This window comes from Odontesthes bonariensis, chromosome 24, assembly GCF_027942865.1.
Source record: "Odontesthes bonariensis isolate fOdoBon6 chromosome 24, fOdoBon6.hap1, whole genome shotgun sequence".
In the NCBI taxonomy this organism is placed as follows: Eukaryota; Metazoa; Chordata; class Actinopteri; order Atheriniformes; family Atherinopsidae; genus Odontesthes; species Odontesthes bonariensis.
The window spans coordinates 14488250-14512261 of record NC_134529.1 but is presented as its reverse complement, the minus strand read 5'-3'; the positions used below and the strand labels follow the sequence as shown (position 1 = coordinate 14512261).

The window sequence follows — 24012 nt, the reverse complement described above, 5'->3', positions numbered from 1 at the left end:
GTCATCAGCTCTTAATTGTAGCAGAAGTGGCATATTACCCTGGAGCTTTTAACGAATGGGAATTCTTCCAACGGACCCAAAGACCATCAGCTGGACAGCTGAGACGTTGACACAGTTTGCTGCTCCGACAGGACAATGACCATAAAACTCAAATCAAAGCTGACTGTGGAATGGATAACGGGCCATGCTGTGCTTAAAAGTGGGAAACCAACTAATTTAACTGAGGTTAATAGTAAAAAATACACTGAGAATTCCGGGAGAAGCTTGTTCATTGAACACCAACTCCCAAAACAAATTCAAATATATGTGTATACTCATAAACCATACAGTTTGTTCAATATGCTGTAAAATCTTTCAATGACAAAAAAAAATTAAAATAAAGATCACAACAGAAATTCCCATTTTAGCCTCCAATAAGTGCTATTTACCTTTAACAGGCTTCAAAGGGAATGCCAAATGCCTTTGGCACGTTTGTGTACACAGAGCAGACATGTGTTGAACGAAGGTAACGTCTGCAGGCCAACGTCAAAGAGCCTCCAAAATCATAACTTACTCAGTTAAAACGCTGTTACATTTACATTCTGAAAAAAAAATATATATATTTTTCTTTTTTCCATTACAAAATGAAAATGTGACCCGAAGGCTTCAGGCTCCAGTGAAGCAATAATCACACGACAGCACACGTCCTTAAAAATAGCTAACATGAGAATGGTTTCAGTTTGATAAGATCTCCTGATGAAAGCTCTCTGTGGCCTACACGTCCAGCTGCACCTGATGGCAGCGATAGCAGAGTGGCGGGTGAAAGGCCTCTTTCACTTCCCCCACCAGAAGACTCCACAACGCGCTCTCTTCACACAAGCTGCCGACTCATTTCTATTCCTACCCATGTCTACACAAGAATCTGCTGAAGTGAATGAGGGCTTTAGTGTGAGCCAATCAGTGTTGTGCACCATATAGAGAACAATATCAGGATTCATTCACACACACATCTCGATGAATACAAATCATTGTTTAATAAATCAAACAAATTTTGCTCTTCTTTCAATGACACCATATAGCATATTTCTATACATAAAACATTATCTTAATGACAAGAGGCACCTGACATAGAGTACATATATATATATCTATCAAGTGATAAGAAAACAGAGAGTGAACCAGATTAGAGGCTGATTGAAAACTGGGATGTGAAAGCAAAGAAAGAAAAGAAAATACATTACATTGTAACTGTCAACACTCGTTGCAGCTACACCTTCTTTTCAAACACGATAATCAGATTAAACAAGGATAAATACTCTCCAGGGGAGCCGGAAGAGAGGAAACTTGTTTTGCAGAATAATTAACCCCCAACCTGGGTTCTTACATTCTTATTCCACATCTTGTCTGTGGACATGTAAACTGCAGTGTCAAAGTATGTGCACATGGTGGGTGGTTTGAACTGATTCAAGCATTTCTAGTTTCTCAAAAGGCACAAGAGATGTGAGTAAGCCAGGAAGAAGGTGGAGCTTCCTGTTAGCTTTTGAGGAAGTGCAGGATGAAAAGGGGTAAGGCACTGCCAGCAGTGGACATACAGACGACACACACTCTGCCTTTGCCTACTCTTTCAGGACTCAAATCCAAAGAGGAATGCTTCTAAGGTTCTATGCACAAAGCTGGTGAAAGTTAACAGCGTTTACAGAAGCAAAACTGATTAAAGAAAAAAGAGAGTAAAGCTTTGATATGGAGGAGAGGCTGCTTTGAGAAAGGAACTCCTGGCTATCCCCTCTGGCAAAGCAGAAAACGCCTTTGGTTTTGGTGTCCGCACGTTAATATTCGACTGTGCAGATGTTGTTGCCACATTCAAACATCTTTTAGCATATGTTGACATGGAAGATTGGGAAAAGAGCAGAGTATGGCTTTAAAACAGTCTGATATAATGTTTGCCCCCAAAGCTGTACAAAAATTGTATCACATAGAGACTAAGGCAGCGGTTTAACTGGCGCAATGAAACAATTCATGGCTACTCTAAGTGCAACTAGGATGTTTACTACCTGTGTTACAAGTTTTGGACTTGGAGAGGAAAGGGTGGAGGTAAGTCACGCTGCTCTTAAAAAAACAGTTGTATTGATGCCTCCTCTGCTCTTTCACTCATTAACTGTGCATAAACCTGTGAGAGCAGTGGTGAAAAGTAACAGTGAGCTGAGACTGTGGCATGGGACGTCAAAAAATAAGATGAAAGAAACTCAAATTAAAGAGTGAATAAAGAATGCAACATAAGCAAAAACATTTTGGAGACGGTGCTGGTTTAACTTCTTGTCTTGTAGAGTGAGACTGCTCTCACATTGTAGTGAACTGACTGTGTGCTTGTCTCAGCTTGGCAGCAATCTGGGGGGGTTTAGGCAAAAAGAAGCTTTCATAAATACAAAAACAGAGAGGGGTCATGTGATGCTTCAGTATCATCAGTATCTAAGCACTACACAACGAAAAGGACAAACTGTTACAGACTCAAATTTACTTAGATGAATGTTCAATGAAAATGCCATTACCGTCTCGTAAAACTTGACTTGTTCCTCCAGGTACAACTGCATGACCCTGTTGTAGTCATAGATACGGTTGCTATGGAAGTGGTTCATCTCAGCTGCACCACAATAAGGGAGAAAACCAGGGGCATCAGAGAGCAGGCCATAACACACTACACTGTTGCAATCTTTTTCATCAGGACAGTGCGGTACCTTGTAATGCATAAGACATGGTGCTGACACGTTTAGCCATGGTGACTTTGTCCTGAGGGGTAATTTTATTGGTGGCCACCAGCTTATCAGCCTCCTTCACCTTGTCTATGGCTGCCTGTAAAAGTTAAACATAAGGAAGGAACAAGGGAGACTTCAGTTAGACCAAAGAACCAAAACCTGTGCATGCTGACTTTACTTCAGTCTCCTGGCTGGGTTGAAAATGACATTTGTAAATTATCAATGAATTAAAACCCCTGACAAGCGTAGGTGAGAGTTTATTCAGTGCCGATGTGCAAGCAAAAAAACAAAAATAATAGACCTTTTCCTCCAAAAACCTAATGCAACAGATGCACCATAATATGTGGTCCTGATAGAGCACAGTGTGCTTTTCTTTATAAAGGGTTTATGACATTTATTCAAACAACTGCAGTTCATTTCAACATACACAACATTGGGAAATCAGTGCAATGCGTGTAAAAACATATTTCAAGCCCTTCTGCTATACCAGCACCAATAGCAAAAAACATTTTTTACATTTTCATTTTTCACAATTCTTTGGGTTTCTTCGTTTAAAATAGATGTGGGTTGCCTTAAAGGTCCATTCAAGTGTTCATGATGTGGCATACTTTCAATTTTGATCCAAAAATTTGGTTTCTTTCCCTCCCGCAATTTTCACATGTAAAACCTGTATGACAAAACGCAGGCAGATGTGTCGACTGTTATAGTGCGACTCTAGTATCTAGTGGACTTTTTTTTTTTCTTTAAATCCCTAAATACCGAAAGAGCAGCGGCTACGCCAACCAATACACCAGCTGAGCTCTGAAAAGGCAGGTGCACAAAACTCTGCTCACTTTTTTTCACCACTTTTTTTTTAAGTGGTGACATTTTTTTTCCCAGGGTCTTTGTATAATTTGCCTCTCTCCATTTTAACCCTGTCCCATCCCTGCCCTCATGGAGCCATTCATTATGCCTCTCGATGTGTCCCTTCTTAGCAGGAAAAAGGCAGTATGGCGAAAAATGACATTTTTTCTGAAATGTTCTTGTTTGCTTGCCTAGAAAAAAAATATATTACAGATAGCAGTGTATGGGCAATTTAGAGTGGGAGTATTGAGTTAGACTGCACTAAATTTAAATAGACTTTTCAGTCATTTAATCCACGGTACATTTTGTAACTGTTCATGCTATTGAAAAACTAACTAAACTAAAATACAGTCTGAGCGTTTCCTTTGCACCATTTTCAATAATGGTTTGCCAATCAGGCTGAGAACTGCTGCCACTAAGTTTGTCTTGTGAAAAGCTTTAGTACTGATAGCGTTTTCCCCATTTCCTGTGGCCCGCGAGAGGATGTACCTTATGGACTCCAATGGTGTCTGGGAAGCATCCGAGAAGACCCTTATATTCATTGTTGGTCTCCATGACGAAGTGGAGGTCCTTCCTGGGCTGAAAAGCAAAGAAACACAAACCAGAGTAGATAAATGTAAAAAGGAAAAGGTGAGACTCTCAGGTACCTAAAATTGGAACAAAAAGGCCAAAGTTAACTGGAGAACAGGAAATAATGCTGGACTCTGATAAGAGAGCCTACGGGGATACTTTATGATCATGGATTCAGATGAACCTTCAGTAGGTTGAGACAGTTATAGTTAGACAGGACTTTGTATAGGAATATAAATGCCAAACAAATAAGTAATAAAGTAAAACATATTTAGCTGGACACTGCTGATATTTAACATGTAGGTGCGACATCTACATTCTCCATTGACTATGAAAGGGAAAAGTGAATGAAGCCTATATGTAGGTATCTCAACAGATAATCTGCACTGTTTTAGCTTTTTGTGTCCCGAGATGAATCCATGTCCAGACGTAATCAGCCTCCAACACTAAACTATATAACAGGTGTCACTAAACTACAGCCAATAATCCCAAAGGAGCACTAACAAAAGTTGTCTGGATCAGGATAAGCTTACCAGATGAATCCTCCCTCTGGAAGCCGCTGGGACATAAAAAAAAAAAAAAAAAAAAAACAAGCCAAGAACCGACTTTATTATACAAAAACCCTGTTCAGGCTATCAAAACAAAGCATATCAATAAATAAATTAAACGTTAAAACTTAGAAGTCCTAGAAATATGTTTTCCCGCAGTCTCTGCCTTTACTGACACGCTCCATGAGCAGGACGCTGGGCTGAAGAGGTCATGGAAACAGCACAAGAAGAATGCAAACACGGGCTGTGATCAGGAAATGCTCACAGATATTGTAAGATGCTGTGAACTGAGGCCGATGATAGCGAAGACTAAAAAAAGCTTTGAGACCTTTGACATACCAGAGGTCGTACATATGTGGTCCTGAAGAAAAACAAGTGCCATATATCCAACAACTCCCACTGACAGCTCCAGTGTGTAAGAAGTCCACCGGCAGAAATCTAATATCATATTCAGAAGTATATTTAGTATATATTGTAAAGTGGGGCTTGGATGTGGGGGGTGAAGCAGGGGTTATCTTCACCACTTGATGTCACTAAACCCTAAACACTGGACCTTTAGCTTTTCTAGAAGATGACAACCTGAAGAAAACTCAGGGCAAAAGTAATTCTCTAACTTTAACATTTTTCCGAGGACCTCTTTCACCTTTATATATGATAAACAGTGTCGGGCAGTTGGTTAAGCAGGAGAGAGAAGGCTGGCTGCAGTGAGGACTTCTAGCTCTGTATGATTCATTCTGTAACTTTTTGAAAAAACACATCACACGACTTTAGAGCAGCAGCTGAACCTACCTGCTCTGCCACCATCTGGGCTATCTCTTCATACGTCTTCCCCGCTGCGGTCATGGCGTCCGTCAGAGTGGACTCACCTACAACAGGAAAGGTGGAAGAGAAGTTGCAGTGAAAGAGAGCAGAGTGAAGAGACAGAAATGGAAGTGAATACCGCTGGGAAAAGCACTCAAAACAACCCTTGTTGTCATGCCGGTGGTCTGTACCTTGGTATCCACTGCTGATGAAGACAGAGGAGAGGTTTTGGAAGGCTTTTCCAATTCTCTGGTACTCTTTTGGCAGAGCTATTGAAGAGGGCAGACAAGTTGACAAAATACTCGCCATACTGATTTTTTAACCACTAACAGTAATTACGACACAAAGCGAGGGTGTGGCGTGTGCGAGATAAACATTTGTTTAACTTCGGCACAGTGTGAACGTACGTCCTGTGCATCTCTTCCAGTGCTCTTGTCCCACAGTGAGGATCTCCTTCACGCCGTCGTCCATGGCTTTGGTAAACCTGCTAAACTGCTCACATTTGAGTTCCCTGCGAAAGAGGAACAAACATTCAACACATACTCTACTGCACACCAGTAACTCAGTTGCTTTACGAGTGGAGGTTGTTCTATTTGCAAAGCTTGATTTACACTTCGCTGGGCTCCAGGTCTGAAGCTTCAGGCTCTATCGTGGAGAAGATCATCACTCCAACTGCCTCGTCTTTTTCTGCTTTTCTCTTCCCCATCTTCCAGTCCTGCACCAATAAGTCACCCACCTCAGTTAAACAATAAATGACTCCTACAATCAAATGAATCCCAAAGCCTAACTATCACTAACGACAGACAATAGCAGCTCGAGCCCACACAAAATACAGCCATGGTAGTTCAAATCTTACAGGTATGTAATAGGTAATGCTATCTTGAGGTCTACATCTTGTCACAGTCAAAGAAATCAGAGTATACCTTCTCATCCTTGTATGTGAGGAAAAGCTGAAATACTTCGCTGCTGGAAACAACAGGGTGTCTACACATCCTGGTCATCCAACCCTGCAACCGCTCCATACGCATCTTAATAAACTCTTCCTCAAAACGGCCTTTAACAGATGAGAAGAAAAAGAACAGCGGTGTTATATTTATGAGAAACCATCTCACCATTTTTAACCACACACAACCATTTCTAAGCAGCGTGAGAGTCGGGCGCTCACCTGTCACCTGCTTGTCTGGTAAAGAAGGGATGGGGATGGCTGACCCAAACTTGTCCAGGAGCCTTTCATACAGCCAATCAAAGTGCTTGTATCTGTGATTGACTGTCCGATTTGTGGTCTGCAAACCAAAAACGTGGAGTAGGACATGGACACTGGGTTAAAAGCTTTAACACATCCATTAAAGGGAAAGAAGACATGAATCTCTACATGGCTTTCTAGCAGCCACCTGGCTGTAGGCCATGTCTAAGATCCTGCTTGGAATGTGCAGTTAATTTGACAGTCTGAGAAGGCTAATGCATACTTACATTAGGTGTGATTTGGTACTCGATGTAGCTCTTGAGGCCATACAGCTTAGTGCCTTTCTTGGGATCAGCTACAACACAGTCCAGCTGGGTTTCTGGGTAAGACCACACTGGGCCAACTTCTCCTACCTGAGCATGGAACACAGTGGTTTAGAGTCTTGCAACACAGTTAGTCATACAAACAAAATTAAGTCGTAACCATGTGAAAGAGATAATGCTACTAAACATCGTGCGGGAGGGACAAACATCAAAAGCGTCAGTAATCTGGTGTATGGAATGTGTATGTATTTAGAGATAACCTACATAAATTGTTAGCTTCTCTTTGCCTTTGGCAACCTGCTTGCAAAGGAGGTAGAGCTCCGGGCCAGACTTGGAGAACCCTGGAAACCTGCTCAAAGACGATGCACACGTTAACTGATCAGTTTGAATTTTCTTAGCAAAGTCTGAGGAGTTACCTAGTTTAAATCAGTACTTTGTCACCCTGGCTTTGCATTTAAAAAAGTATTTCAAAACTTCTTGTTCAGCATTAATAATTCGTTGACTCTTACTTGTTGAGGGATATTTTCATTGACGATCCGTGCGCTCCACCCCTTTGCATTGCTCCACCATCACCAGATTCTGATTCTGCGTAACCGCTGGTGGACTTCATGTCATCCCACTCATCATCCCACTCATCATCATCTGCTCCTGAGGTAGGATCCACAAGATACCAGTTTTAAACCACAGGCACAAGAAGGAGCTGTTCTGTGCACCTCCACAATGTGTTTAGTAATCTACTTTACTTTGTGTAAAGAAGGTTCCCTCCTCAACAAGTGGAGGGAGTAAAGGAACTGTGTGAAAATCCATAAAAGCTGGGGTAAACACACATCAGGGAAAGACCTGTCCCAAGCCTCGTCCATCAGGTGAGCAATATCAACTGAATTTGAGCCCCAATCTCTTGAGTGAAGGCCCTCTCATCAATCTTCCTTGCGGGGACTTGGCTGCTCTCTACTCTAACTCACCTGATGTTATCTGACAAGATCTGTGATTTGAAAAGACTTCTATCATCGGCTACATTTTTTAGAGCCTAAAAACAAGGCCAACGGGCAGTACAGCAGTCTAGTTTTCTCTCAGACAACTTAAATAACAACATGCAGAAAGGTTTATTACTGAAATATTATTATGGATTGCCAACTGATGCGACAATATGCCTACCCCAGCTTTAATGCTCAGGCAAGCCTCACTCTTCAAATATGAGATAGATTATCTTTTCTTGAACCTATGGATGCATTTGCACTGGCTTCTGGACTGTAGAGCTGATTTATGAGAAAGTGCAAATCTGTAAAATGTTGGCATGCACTGAAGATGCATTTTCAGTATCTCTACTCTCACTTAGAATACAGCAACAGTGCTTGTGTGTCACAGTTCACAGAGGTTTAAATTTGTCCTTGGGTACATTTCTTTACGTCACAGAAAACGTTTCCTATGATAACAGTTGACATGCATCAAGTAAATGTTTACAAATGGCACAGTCGGCCGAGGGAAATCAGCAGCCAAAAAACCACAGAGTGACTTCTCCATTCCCACTGCTGAAGGTTGTGAAAACATACTCACACAGGTTGACACACTTACACGACACAGCACACCGATATGTTATCTACGGCTGAGTATTATTCAGACATCGCTATGCAGAGCTTGAACTCTAAATTGATTCCTAAGAAGTTTGCAATAATATTTCCACACATGCACTTAGTTTGATTGCTGCATTACTGCCATATACAACCAAATGTAAAACTATTCGTTTGGTCAGGATTGGAATAAGTCTAAACCTGGAACATGTAATCAGCTAAATCCACCTCCATCTCTCTTCAGTTAGTTTGTAAAAACAATTTTCTCAGCAGACAGCAGCTCAATCAAACCAGAACTAACCAAGTTGAACTCGTCCTGCTAGAAGACTGCTTGTTAGCCTCTGACCCCATAAAAGTTTGAGGCTTCTTTACTGCGCCTTAGTTGCTCTCTGCCTGGCATGCTATTAAAAAAAACCAAAAAAAACAGGAGGCAGCCAAAATATGTGCTTTCTCATGTTACAACGCAGTTAATATAGTGTTAATATCCACGATCACAGACATGCTTTAACAGAAAACATAACTCAGATCTGTGGCGGAAAGTATCACTCATCAGAAGCATTTATTGCCAGTCCACACACCAAAAAAAAAAAAAAAGAAAAGAAAAATCAGGACGTTTCCAACAGGCAATGAATCAGTACCTGTGTTATCAATAAGGTACGGATATGGGTAGATGTCTTTGGCAAAAGTGAAAGAAAGAAAAAGTCTGTTATTGCTTCTCCTTACTGTCTATTTCCTGTGTTCTCTTTTTACAAAAGCAACTGGAGAATTTAAAATCCAGGTCAAGTCATTTGTCCCACTGAGTCATGAATGAGGTGAACTTTTCCAGTCTGGCAAAAACAAAATAATGACTTGATGGTCCTGTCCACGTGCTGGAGCATCTCAGTGGAGGGACTGTGGAACTGAAAAAAAACCTCTCTCCTGTGAAGACAGGGAGGACCGAACTAGCTGAACATGACAGAACACTCTCTCCAGAAATGCAAAAAGAAAAATACTGAAATAAATCATTTCTTATATTGTTCTGTACTGCCAACCCCATGTGCTACTCCAAAGAAAGCAGATTTTTAAGTGTTACATGCGTGGACGTCTCAACCAGTGTTCCACTTGCTGGTGAACATAAAACGTTTGAAAGATTCAAAATCAAGAAAAATAAATTCTTCATAGGAAGCCCTAATTCAAAATCCCTACACCAATTCAAATCAAGCTGTCTTGTGGCTAAAAACAACTCATCATATTGGCACTAATAACCTCTCAGGATTTCCTACATTTTTCACTCAAACAGAAACCTTCTTATGCTTGGAGAACTGGATTGTGGTCAAAAAGTTCAAACATTTGCACGGGATGTTTACCCGAGACCCTGAGTGCTGTGGAACGCGGCAATCTCTGCTCTGAAAAAAAGCACCCCAACAAAGAGGTGACTGTGAACCAAGTCAGAGGCAACAGAATCTACAGTAAATGTGTTGCACTGCAGCGTTATGTTGGCTTGCTTAGTTTGACTGAAATCTGGGAATTAAACACATAAAAAAAATATGATAATTTTTAAAGGATTAAGTTCTTTCTAATCTAACATATGCCGAGGTTTTAAATTCAAATAATAAGTCATTTGTAATTTTTTTTAGACGAACATCATAGAAACCTCTAAAACAAGAAAAAGCACACATCCAAACATAAATTCTGGGTGCTGTCTACACAATTAAAATACTGCTTCCTCTTGAATTCCCACCTCACAAAGTTATCATTCATCTGACATCAAGCCAGTCATGGCTGCTGAATTAAAGGCAGTTTGTCTACCTGGGCCTTGGTAAGCCTGCGGGTGGCCCTGTGCCGCAGAAGCCCAGGGCTCAGCAGCACTCTTCCCGGTCTGGGTCCCCTCTGGATTGGACGCCCAGTTGTTGTTGGAGCCCCCCGAAGGGTCTGTGTTCCACACCGACCAGGGATCATTACCGTTACTAGCCTGCAAGAGACAGAAAAATAAACAGTCAGGAATGAAAGCGAGGACTGTAAGGGACAGAGGGATGGGACAGAGACTCTGTCTGTTTAATAAGAGGCTGACAGCAGTCTTAAAACAACATGCTTTTCCCAGCATGTAACACAGGCCCGGCCTCCAACGGGGAATCTGTTGAGAGATAAATCAACTGAACAGCAACAGGGTAGTTTGTAAATGCTGCTTTATGGATAAGGCAATATCTAAAAGGCACATGCTTACACACAAACGCTACTTATTTACGAGCTCAAAATAAAACTCCATGCCATGCTTTTTAAATCTGCAGGAACAGGCATGCAACGGAGAGAGTGTGTGTGTGCCTTTAGTGGGTTGAAATTAGCTTAAAGCTGCAGTCTGCAAGATTTGTTGTTGTCATACGTAAAGTCCTACTTTTTGGCATTTTAAGAGTTTACATGATCTATCAGAACGCTTGAAGTTGAAAACGGTGACCTCCGTAGTCGCAAAATGCAAGAAATGCTTATTTTTTAACCGAAAAATAAAAAGTTATTCAACTTCCTGTCCCGCCCCTTCAAAACACATGAGAACTCGTGCACGTCTACGTGCACGCCAGATGCGCCTACACGACTCCTCATTCATCAACTCACCTGTCATTTGCGATCATGGAAGACACAGTAAGTAGACAAGCCGTAATGAAGTTCAATAGTCTAGATAAATAAGCGTGGGGACGAGCCTACCTTGTATCGCGCGTGCACAATCAGTGATTGACAGGCAGCAGAGCCCAGCTCGTAAACCTGATTGGTTACCTTTTACCGGTCCGGTCTGCAATTTTGTAAACAAACCTGCTGGCTTTGGAGGGACCTAGCGGGACATATAGGGGACCTAGAGAACTAATTTTTTTTTGTATTGGGGTATTTAATGTACTACTTTCAGAATCCCCGGACAGTTCCAGGCATTATGCTTGAAAAAGAGTTGCAGACTGCAGCTTTAATGCTAGCCAACCCTGAGCTACTTAAATGTAGACTTAAGAGATTTCAAAGCAAATTGCAGCTATGGCATGACCAAATGAACACATGAATGCAGCTAGGAAAAAAACCTGTCACAGCATTTTTATTATTTATATATATATTTTTTTTTTTTTTAAATCAAGCAGAACATTTAATGTGCATTACATAACAACTTGTAAAAATTAAAACTTAAAACTTAAATTCATGACATACTGCAATCATTTGGAAAAAAAAATGCATGTGTTCCAGTCAAGTGATTCATCATCTTCATTACCGATTATTATTATCATTCATCTTTTTCACTGTGGTGCTGATTCAAATGATCTAGTGTGGGAGTTGATTGGTGTGATCTGTGCGCATCTGTGTATCTGCACAGGAGTGCAAGGTGAATGGAGCAGGCGAGATCATGCTTTCTGCAGGCAGTGGGAGTAGGAGGGGAAATTTGCCAAAGTCGGCAAATTAAATGGCTTTGGGCCTAGAACAGGTGAGGGGTGAGAGAGGGCTTGGGATCATGCCTCTGGTCACGCCCACCACCCGAAAGTGGCGATTACCTCATCTGGGGACGAAAGGAAGGGGGAAACTGGGGTGTCGGGGGTGTCCGGCTGGGGACTCAAGCCCCCAGCATCCACCTTAAGGGAAAAGAAGGTGACATCATCACAAAGCGCCAGCAGTGCAGGTAAAAACAGAATGGGGTGGGTTAAAGGGATGATGTTGATGTGCGTGTGTGTGTGTGTGTGTGTTTGTGGGTGAATAAGATCAAGAGGCCATGAGGGACAATAGCTGACACATTTCCTGTCTCGACTCAAAAACGTACTGCATCTCAATTTTTTCCTGATCCAGCAAAGATCTCGTTTTTGTGGAACTTCCTGCTTGCTAAAGACAGAGGATTTCATTGAATTTTCTTTCCGCATTACTAACAAGAAACTCCGCGTCAGTTTTTAGTGACGTGACCACAGCAAATATCTTCCTCAGCAGCTGCTCTCACTTCTGCATCCAGGGCACAAATAAACTGTGTCCCCACTTACTTCTGCTTTTTCATTTTTCTTAAGCGCCAACGCGTCACACATATTTCAGAGTGGGAGAATGGAAACATGACAGGTGCACTGCGCTTGATGCTGCTGGGTTTATTTACACTTTGCACTGGATCGCTCGTTGAGTGTCTCACCTGGGATTGCGCGGGTGCCGATGCAGGTGCAAATGCGTCAAAGAAAGACAGGTCTTGGGACGCGACATTTCCCACATTTGGAGCAGGTACTGCGTTTCCTGCTCCTTGGAATGCAGGAGCAGATTTATTGAGCTACAAATGAAAGGACAGAACACAAAAGAAAAGGCAAAGAATATATTCACATTAGGTAAAAAGATCCAGAAATTCCACAATGACTAAAAGATTTCCAAAAGTACAATCCTTTATTGTAATGTAACCATCTCTTTGGCAGTCCTCCCCTGGCTTGCAAATAAGCTGACATTCACACATCTACTCATCCCATTACTGTAATACAATAATGTTTCATTTTTGCAGATTACTCAGACATAAAGAGTAGCCGCTGTAGAGTCCTGATGTTTTTCTCTCTAACTTACATAAGCTACAAGTGCTATTGTCATCTGTGTGTTTTTATGATTTGGATGCAAAAATTAAACAGTCTGAAGACAGCTGGGAAGGTTTGTTAAGGACAGGCAAACCACACAGATTCACACAAGCTTGCCTGCAAAGTTAAACAGACTGATGGTATCAATCTCTCATGTGTTTACATAGACACTACATTGTTAGAGAATGCAGTAAGTGTTTAAGGAGAAGCTAAATTGTTAACATCACAGGCATCACAGTTTTAATCAGACTCTTTCTCTGCCTCTTCCTGAATGTCTTCAGAGTGAATCATTTCCACATAATGGAGTCAGAGTTACTGGATCAAGCAGGACCCACACACTCCCATACACACAAAAACACTCAAATCAGCAGATCCCTGAAGGAGGCACATCCTGTTGTGAGTGTAGTTTCAGAGACAGCACCACAGTGTGCAGCAGTATCCCTCCATTGATAATGTGAAATGCTACCTATTCTCTGTGCTTTGGCGTGGATGGCACCTACTCTACACGCGGACCTCAAAAAATAAAAAAGAATGGCTCTTTGTTTTGTAATTCTGCTGGTGAGGAATTCACTTCGAATACTGCGCGAGGTGTGAAATGTCTGCCGGGTTAACCACCTCACGCCTCGCACCGCTATCTACACTGCCTAGCTTACCTCAATGTAATCTTCTGGCACCAGTCCAACCTCCCCTCTGGAGTTCTGCGCTTCAATCCAGCCGCCTCCAATGTTCTGAAATAACGTGACATAGAGCAAAATATTAGATTAACGGCCTGGGCTGGCAGAGCGCTGGGGAGAGTAGGTGTCTGCTTAACACGCACACAAAAACACTGTGAGAGGTACTGAGAAAAGTTACAGAAAATGAAAACTGGAAAACTGTAATGTCGTCACTCTAAACTCCACATGCACTGCACATGGAGCTGATGGTTAAATCAGATCATTCATCTCTTTCCCAGACTATGTTTGAATGATGCTGTGTCCTACATTTTTTGGGGCTAGAAATGAAAGCAAACCCAGCAACAATCCAGGGAACCAGGTTTAACAATTTGCACATAACTTAAGAGTTTTGTGTTAGGGAATAAAGTAATAACCAGGTTAACTAACCAGCTATAAATGTACTTACTGCCTGGGAAACAGAAAGTTTATCTGGCTAAAAGAATAGTAATGTTTCCTGATACGCAAAGACCCGACAGACTTAGATTAGAAAAGTATGTAGGTCGGCACACGGTCAGTGATCTTTGAACTGTTGGCAACTGACAATAATGACATCATGTTTGCTGAGTTGTTTTTCCCCCTTCTGTCCTTCAGTAGTGCATATTTAAGACACCCACTGCTCCAGTTCAACATGAGAGCATGTGATTATGACCTGTATAGGACTGTTCCTTTTTAATGATAGCGCAAACATTAGGTAGAGCTTCCTTATAGTCACGTTCTATCATATACAATGCATTCTCTCATATCATTTACAAAATACACTTTTACTAAACAGCTGAAGTGACAACAATAAGGTCCATCTTAATTCCTAATCATCACACAGTGCAATTCAAGATATAATTCATAGGCACTAGAAACTTAATGTAAACAATGTTAGAAATGTTCATTCATAGCAGAAAATTTGTATTTACATAGTTCCTTCTGCAGCCTTTGACACCTGTGAGAGTAAGAAATTTTAAACCTTATCTACAATGATGATAAGGAAGTTAATTATAAGAGTTTATTAATGTTATAACTGTATTATTTACCTGATTGGTGATAGTGACTGTCTCGCCTTCTTTCACCGTCAACTCATTGTTTCCAGGCTCAGCGGAGAAGTCGTATAAAACCTGTGCCTGAGGACGATCAAAGAAAAGGCTTACGGAATGATTAATGGACACACACACACACACACACACGCACACACACACACACACGCACACACACACACACACACACACAAAATAACACTTGTGGAAAACTTATAGTTGCAATGAAAGATAAGGGCACAGTGAAACAGGACAAACTAGTTATTCAGAACTTGTGCTCTCTTGACTAAATGCCTGCATAAATCAAAACAAGCACCAGACCCACTACCCGATTCACTTTAAAACAGGAGCTTTCTCCAACAATGACCTACATCTATTAATCTGTCATTTCCCCCAGACCTCTCCCCCCTCACACACACACATACACACACACACACACATATATCCATTCAACTGTAGAGTTGTAGAGTGAAAACTACTCCAGCATGTTGTGAGTCTCTAAAACAGTATCAAAGTCACTAACAGGTTGATTGACCATTGAGATGGAATGCAAGGCAAAACAGAGATCTAATCTAATGTTAGCCTGTTACCTCCTGGGGTGATGGTGAATGACACTCTTTATCAGGGACTTCATAAGAGAAAGAAACACACCTCTACTGGCTCAGTTATCATTTCTATGTATAATCTTGACCTTCCGTGCTTGGTGGCATGATCACATTTGCATGGATGTTATTCAAACTAATTATACTAAAAGTTCCCCTCCAATGCTATAGGTATTACTTTACTGATATACCATTACCATGCAAAATGACATCTGTGTTTAGTGTGATACCTTAAAAAAAAAGGTATTCACACTCATCTACCCAAGCGAGAAAAATTAACAAAAATAATTGATTATATAAGATGACTTGTGGCATCTCAACATATATACCAACAGCATACCAAACGCAACCTCCTCCAAATAATAGAGTTGGCTGTACTGCAAATGCTTGAATTATCAATTATTAAACTCAATGACAGTTTACATTGCCCGCAGCTTTTACCGCACTACTTTTCAGAGATAAACGGCACTTCATAACCATCTGCATTCATCGGCTTTAGATTACAAAGAATACGACCAATTAATTAGAACATAAAAAAAGAGGTCAAATAACAAATTAAAAACAAAATATCTCCACATTCATCAGTGGTAGCATTAAAACAATAGAGAAATTCTGTACATGACTGTTATAGGACTGTTTTTACGTTTTTTTTTCAATTTTTTGAGGCTCTAAATTAGCCTAGATCTAGGGGAACTTAGACACTGTCATGCTCCAGTTAGAACGCTGAAGTCAGCCAAACACATGTTCTTAGATGTTAACCAGATGCTCTCAGATATTCGAAGATCCAGGGTGATCCCAGTGGCTGCTTCCAACCTCTGAAATAACTTCCAGATTCATATATGATCTGCTCGAACCTTAAAAACTATCAAGGGCCCACCTTTTCTAACTGGCATTTGATTCAAGCAGAGCCAGACATCTTGATTTTATTCACTGCGTTTTAATCAGAATGTTTTTTTTTTGTTTTCTTAACCACTGTTGGTGTACTTTCTTTTTAGATTTTACACATTTTAATCATCAATTGTGATTTTACCGCCCTTTGATTTACCTAGCATAGTTTTAAACGTACTATAAATACACATTCATAAAAAAACAAACAATTGGCATATGGTAAAAGCATTAATAATACTATTCTAATATCCTTATAAACTGGGCCGTTCTGCTTAACAACTTTTACAAGGGGGTAACTAAAGCCTATTTCAATGCTAACAACTTTACTTTACGATAGTTTCAATGCAGGACCTAAGCATCTTGCAAATTATTTCCACGTATTCTAGTATTATCTATTTTAAACAAGAGATCCAAGTCCTTTTTCAGCCTCTGAACACAGACAACTTCATTTCCCACAATTCCACTGGTGTAGAAATGACCCGCACTAGGGAGGTAGTAAAATGTCACAAGACGCTTTCTTAATGAGACACATTTTCCATGTATACCAAAAACAATTTAATATAAACTCGTGTGCAGCAACCTTCCACGATACGCTACTTATGTCAGAAGACTGTTTGAATGAGTTTAACTGTTAGTGTGTAGCTTATCGAGTGAAGTGTTCAATGTAAAAACTGATAAACTACAAACTGACTGAGTTCATTGCTCGAACTATCAGCAAAAACAACTGTCAGCGGAAAAATACAGGAGGCAGCACAGCCTTTTTTGACGTTTAAACAAAGCCCGGAAAAGTTATGAGGCCTACCTTAAACGCCATTGTGCGAGCATTGATCAATCATTACAAAAAAACGGGCCCAGTAGTTTTCAAGATTTCCAGTCCTCAGCTGAACATTTCCAACCCCCCGCGCGCTGCTCTTCAACTGCAGGCGAAGAAAAGACGAGAACTTCTCCCGCTGGAAAGCCGCCTAAACACAGTCATTAATACACTGTTAAAACCTCTTTTTATCGTTTAAAAACTCCAAAACCCGCAAAACAACGGTGAGAAGGAAAGCTTCTAAGCAGCGACAGCCAAGTTTTAACCGAGGGCTGCTGACAGCAACCGAGGAGGGAGTGACCTGAGACACCGAGAGAAACCGGAAAGGTAGTCCAGGTCTGACATGCTCACACTCATTAAGAATAAAGAACGATCATGTGAGGAACAAATGCAACATGATCGATACCTAAATAACAGCACTAAGATTATAATGACATGACCAAATATTATTTTTATATTAAAATATTGAAAAATATCAAACTTGACTTACAAATAATACTGATATGGAACTGTTCTCAATGATAATAAAAATAATAAAAATAATTATATTGATAACAATTATATGTCTTTCGTTTCAAAAGTCTAACAGTCATCAAATAAATTTTCTGTTGGTTGTTCATTAAAAAAAAAAGAAAAAGAAAAACGTATCTCTAAAATATTTTAGACTGTGTGAAATTAGGCTTGTACAGCCTTGTCTGACTTTATACTGATTGATCACTTGCCATGGTTTTGTTGGGTTATCGCACAGTGATCTCATGTCAGTCACTTAATGTTTACTTACGCACACCGTCTGTTGCTGACACCTCTTCTGGCGGAACTCAGCTGCTCATAAGGGAGTGACCCTAAACCAATTTGTTGTGCTTAAGTCGCCCCCTGCTGGGCTTAATGTTCTACTACATTTTAAGCCAAGGTCCATATTTGACACCTTCATTGTCACACTTTGATCCAACGGAAAATGATGTACAATCTAAAGTTTTGTCAAACCCATTTGTGCTCAACAGAAACAACAATCCACTTAATGCAGTTATCAGCAGCATCAAATTGTCATAGGAAACAATCATCACCTTGTTTGAACAAGAAGTTGATATGACGTTAATGAAGGTGGATATTATGGCTGTTTATGGGTTTTGTTTGACTGTATTTTTAGATGGTGTTGGATTTTAAAGGCTCCAATCAACAAAGAAAAACACTAAAGAAAAAAACAGGAGCATCATTAATAATGTGTGATTTTTACTTTCAATCCAATTCACGCATTGTTTTTAATCTTTCAGTATTCAATATCATGGATAGGCAGTTGGAAACACTAGAGATGTGTTCAAACCCCAGATTACAAAGCTAAAGATATGAGGCCAAGAATATGTTTCTGTGTTCTCATTTAACCAGAAATGACTTGAGAGGTAAAGACCTGAATGCAGCAGTCAGAGACTGACCACACTGTTCACATTCCTACAAAACGAGATTGTTTTGGCTCCAGTGAAGTGTTTGATATATGAGAATGTCAGAAGCTGAGAGAGGAGTAAGCTGTGGAATGCAGCTCTCAGTTTGCCTCATCACCTCCTCATTTATCAAACACCTGAGTCCAGCTGCAGTCTGCCAGTGGAAAACAGACTGAAAACAGGTGAGTAACACAGCTGAGTAACAGCTGAGCCAGGAGCTATGAGGGGATACAGTTTCCTGTAAACTTTAGTGTGAAATCCCCAGTCCACCTGACAAGAGCTCATTCAGAGTCATTGTGTGAAGTATGGTAGTACTGGCAAGGGAGGTTGGACATTTTAACTGCCTTGACATCAAAGATGATCTGTCAAATAATACTCAGTATAAACATTGAGTAATTCTTTCAATTCAAATAGAAAATTGGCAAGATGTGACTGGGAGCACCAAAGAGCTATATGAGTGGACTCTTCTTGCTTATATCGCTGGGCTTCATCTACTGGTGCAGGTGTGTCATATCAGAGGTGGGAGGATGTTTGGCAACTCCACAGGCATTGTGCTCAGTTCATTGATGTACAACCTTACAGTAACATCATGTCTGCTCTGCTACTTTTCTTCTCCCTCTTACTGGCCTGGACAAAAGGAACACGGGCAACTGACCATTCCTTGCCTTTCATGGAGTACCTGGACCCTGACCGTCTGGTCTGCCTTAAGTGGGGCTTTGATAACCTACAAGGAAACATTACTTTCCAACTGGCAGTCAAATCCACAGGCTGGGTGAGCTTTGGTTTGAGTCCAAACGGAGGCATGAAGGGGTCAGACATCGTCATGGGGGGACTTGGACCCAGTGGAAGCTACTTCACTGTAAGCTGAAACCACACTGCAGATACACCAGTTGCAGTTGATTTTTGGTTTGTGCACGCTCAACGGCAACCATTACACTGAACTCTCTGTTCTCTGAAAATTCTACCCTTTCATCCACTAGGACCGTCATGCCAAAGGGAACTTCATGCCTTTAGTGGATGAGGAGCAGAGCTACACTCTCCTGTCTATGACTGAAAATGATGGTGAAACTGTCATGAGGTTTCAGAGGTCCATTCAAGCATGTGATGACAAAGACTTCCACATCACCGTAAGACCTCTTGTTTATTAGTTTTTCTCTTGCTACAAAATGCATGAATGGGATCACGTGCAATGCCGATCCCTGAGGTATTTTCTGAGATACCTGTCAGTACAGCAGGCGTGGTGTTGTAACAACAACATTTGGTTTGAGAGATTTCACAACAAAATCATGACAATCTGTAGCTTTTCTGAGAAATAATGTGGACATTTTAATTTCAGAATTGTTGAGTGAAGCCGGTTAAAGCTTTATACAGAAGCAAGGCAAGAATAAATAAAATACATTTTCCTCATTGGGTCCTACTAAAACTGAATTAGATTAGGCTTTTACCCTTATTACACTTGAATTACACTTTGTTGCCTCATGAGCGGCCATAAGTAATCATGTAACCATGATCGGAATCATAAGTGGAATCACTTTGATGAAAGTTCTCTTCTCCGTTGTGGCTTACTGTTTGCAGCTTTACAGCCTGTTTTATTGTTGTTCTAATTCTCAGTGTCAAGTTTCCTGCTTATCTGAACATATAATCCACAGAAAGTTTGTGAGCCTTTGTCAGGCTCACCTGAATGTTCCCTTACACTGGCTTAAGAAAGGTGTTTTGCAATAGAAAGACAATGGGAACACAACAAAGCGGTGTACAAGATTTGGTTTTCCACTGAACACCTGAAAGGCTATACAGTTTCTGTAATAAAATCTATGGGATGATCTCCGCAGCTCCGCACGATGAACTGTGCAGTCAGCGGTAAGTCTTTGTTTAGTGCTTGAGCTTCTGAAAAACACTTAGCCTTGAAAGGTAAATTTATAAAAAGCGCATAATTTCCTCCCTCCCCCGTGAAAAGCTTACTTGTTATTTTTATGATTTGTCACATGTCCTAACTGAAATCATCATCCGTCTTATAGGCTCAACCCATCAAAATAATCTATGCCTATGGAACAACCGATGACATCAGATACCACGGAACCCAGAGAGGCACCAAGGAAGTAAACCTGCTCAACTATATGCCTAGATCCACCCCATCCAATGCCAACTACCTCAGTGCCAAAGTGGACAATGTAAGAATGACTGTAAACAGGACAATGACTGTCAATGCACATATCAATGAATGGTAAGCAGAAAAAGGGATTTTTTTACTATTACCTTCATCATTTGCAGGTCACTGTCCCTGCCAATATGACTTACTATCACTGCAAGATTATGAAGTTTCCCAACCTGAGTACAAAACATCATATTTATCAGGTAATGCTCTTTTTTTGCCATCTGTTCTCAAGCTACTTCAACAAAAGTAGCTTAAATAAAAAAAAATCCAAAACATACACAACCATGTTCTTTATGTAAGCATTTAGACTGTATTGTAACTGTATGTAGGTCTCACTCATGGAATAAGAATAGAATGGAACAATTATGCAACGAGTGCCACAACGCAAAAGTAGTAATATTTAAAATTCTTTGCTGTATCTGTCCGTTTTCACCTCAGATTGATCCTGAGATCGAGCACCATGATGTCGTTCATCACATGGTGATGTATCGCTGCCCCTCGTTTGTGAAAGAACCCTCTGACGGGCCATGCTTCAGGGGTGGGAAAGGATTCGCCTGCTCTGGAGTTGTGGCCACGTGGGGAGTTGGAGGAGGGGTGAGGGAGAATCCAGTTTTCCATGCTCTAGTTTTTGTTTATCTTTGAATCCTTCTGTCTGTCTTTGGTGAACATTAGCGTCAGCTTGACGGTCTTGAATATTATTACCTACTATCACAGCACAGATGCAAAGTTTATCTCTGAAACCTTAGGCATTTGAGCTCCCTGAAAGTGCTGGTATTCCTGTTGGGGGAGTTTACAGTGATTCATTCTATAGGCTGGAGATCCATTACAACAACCCTCAAAAGAAAAAAGGTAATACGCCATAGAGCTATTATGTACTATTCATGCACACATTTGGTTTGTTTTGACTGTGTTCTCTTATTCTATAGACATTACAGACAACTCAGGACTAAGACTGTACTACACTGACCAACTCCGGCAGCATGATGTGGGCATTTTAAACACAGGTGTGCTGCCAATGTGGCCATTGCAGTACAGCATTCCTCCAAATGCCACTCAGTTTCACACCTACAGCATTTGTAATACTTCCCACTTTGATCAGGTATGCAGCTTTGTAACGGGAATTAGGAATGGCAGGCATGCATGTGCACATATTCCAGCTACATCCATGTAAGTTTCTCATTTCAACCCGCAGCTTTTGAATCCTATGCCTGACCTTCAAGTGTTTGCCGTGCTCCATCACACTCACCTGGCTGGGAGGAAAGTCAGAGTTGGCCACTTCAGGTAGGAAAAACAGCATGAGCTTTACATCAGCTGCCCAATGGATTAAGTATTAAAATAAGACCATAAGACCTCACTAAGAAAAGTTGTTTGATGGTATTCTTGGGTCTTATCATTGTTGATTTCTGTAGGAATGGAAAGCAGATAGACTTCTTGGGTTTGGATGAAAACTACAACTTTGAGATGCAACAGATTGTCAATTTAGGAAGCATCAAGACCATAAAAAAGGTAAGCTTCATGCCATTATGAGATATTAGTTGTGATGGTTCTCATGATGTTACATCACTTTTCTCTCTCACTCCAGGGTGATGAGATCTCGGTGGAGTGCACCTACAATACTGCAGGTCGCACTGAAGCCACGAAGGTGGGTCAATACAGTTATAATATCAGCAACATAAAATTATTTGAACGAAATCCACGCTGTTCAAGCAAAATAAGAAAAAGAAACACGAAAAGCCTGCTGTATAACTTTCAGTGTTTTTTGAGGTAACAAATGAGAAGTTTAACGGTTTATCTATTGATATATGGGGCAATTCATGCGTTATGTAATGTTAAACAATATCTCAACATAGTTTTAAGACATAACATCAAGCATCTGTCTCTAAAATATCTCTGACAAAGTTCGTTGTGCGGGGATCCATTTGCAGACATAAATAAAAAATGTCAGAATTGATCTCATATATCTAATGACTGCCATGGTTAATACGTTCTACCTTTCAGATTGGTTTATCCACCAATGATGAGATGTGCCTGGCCTTCCTCTTTTACTACCCTGCAATCAGCATCAGCACATGCATTAGCCACCCCATCACAACACTTTTATTGAACACAAGTGGCCAGTAAGACCCAATGCAATCCTGCACCTATCATTTCTGCTGAGACTTACCACATGCATTATATATATTTCCACTGAGAAGATGTATCTTGATATATTCTTTTGAAATACATCTGTGATCATTTCTGGCAGAATATCTGTGGAAAAGTCAGACCATGCTGAGTATGAGACCTTGTTGAAGAATCTACCACAAGCTGAGCGTATCTCTGATGACCAAGTAAGATCCATTCTGACTTTTATTGTGCCGTTTATTTGTTATCCATTAAATCAAACCTTCAAATCAAAATTCACGCATTTTTCATTGTCAGGTGGTTCAACAGTTAAGCTTCAACAAATAACCTCAGTCTTTCTGATTTTTTTATTTTCATTATTTAACTTAACCATTATATAGTTTCCTGCTATTATAGCACACGGCTTTATGTAAGGACAACCCTAGATGTGCGCATATTCAATTGTGTTTCCCTTATTAGTATGAAGCATTCAAAATTCAAAATTTTCTTTTCACAGAGCATCGATGTAGTTTACAAAAATGCTTCTGTCAGGGAGATGATGAAGACACCCACGGTTGTTTGTCAGAAGAAAAATGCAGCAAGCAGACTCTGCACTTCCTGGATCATGAGCACAGGAGGAATAGTCCTTCTTCTCCTCTTGATTGACACAGTGTAACATGGTTGTATGTGCAACAGATTCAGTGTCAGACCTTAATCAATCTAAATGAAATAGACCATTTTGGAAGATGTTGCAAATCAATAATGTGTACTGTTTTTTTAGTTTTTTTTTTATTTTAGAAAAAACAGATACTTTCATGATTTCCAATCTGAAGATAGTGGGCATTTAATTTTCAGTTTTATTATTCTCTGGATTAGGCAAAAGCAGGCTTGATGCATAGGTGTTGCAAAATGTCTAACTAAATTGGTGCTTTACCAGACTATCAAAACGGTAATATATATATGTCTTTTTAATTCATCTTCAAACCTTTTCTGAAAAGACTTTTTTTAACAGCAGATATCATAACTTGCTATAATAGGAAAACCAGTTTTATGTAAAACAAGGATTATGTAATAGCATTAAAAACATGACACAAACACATCTGCTCTTCTGTTTGTGTACATTTATTCTATTCATTGTGTTCACTGAACATTTAAATGTTGGCTTTTATAGGAGTAATGAAATCA

The 24012-nt window shown here is 40.4% G+C and overlaps 2 protein-coding genes across 7 annotated transcripts; one reads left to right on the top strand and one right to left on the bottom strand.

Moving 5' to 3' along the window:
- Nucleotides 1-990: 990 nt before the first annotated feature.
- On the bottom strand, nt 991-17450 carry snx9b (sorting nexin 9b). 6 transcript variants are annotated; one of them, XM_075458489.1, is made up of 20 exons: nt 17128-17450; nt 14836-14922; nt 13751-13825; nt 12677-12808; nt 12063-12140; nt 10354-10516; nt 9204-9239; nt 7507-7645; nt 7262-7349; nt 6962-7087; nt 6657-6774; nt 6415-6545; nt 6103-6206; nt 5899-6002; nt 5683-5760; nt 5480-5556; nt 4062-4151; nt 2712-2826; nt 2526-2617; nt 991-2364 (listed from the first exon to the last, which is right to left on the bottom strand). In XM_075458489.1, exons 1-20 carry the CDS (start codon nt 17137-17139, stop codon nt 2317-2319), a joined length of 1893 nt encoding a protein of 630 aa, XP_075314604.1. In that variant the 5' UTR covers nt 17140-17450; the 3' UTR covers nt 991-2316. The 6 variants fall into 6 exon arrangements, with proteins under 6 accessions (XP_075314604.1, XP_075314605.1, XP_075314606.1 ...); XM_075458490.1 differs by having other exon boundaries at nt 7262-7346; nt 17128-17449; XM_075458491.1 differs by lacking the exon at nt 9204-9239 and having other exon boundaries at nt 17128-17449.
- A 1699-nt stretch (nt 17451-19149) lies between these two features.
- moxd1l (monooxygenase, DBH-like 1, like) lies at nt 19150-23910 on the top strand. Its single transcript, XM_075459078.1, has 13 exons — nt 19150-19431; nt 19553-19699; nt 20588-20740; nt 20841-20924; nt 21163-21318; nt 21471-21573; nt 21651-21823; nt 21917-22005; nt 22134-22230; nt 22307-22366; nt 22723-22841; nt 22970-23054; nt 23345-23910. Exons 1-13 carry the CDS (start codon nt 19162-19164, stop codon nt 23501-23503), a joined length of 1695 nt encoding a protein of 564 aa, XP_075315193.1. The 5' UTR covers nt 19150-19161; the 3' UTR covers nt 23504-23910.
- The last annotated feature ends 102 nt before the right edge of the window (nt 23911-24012 follow it).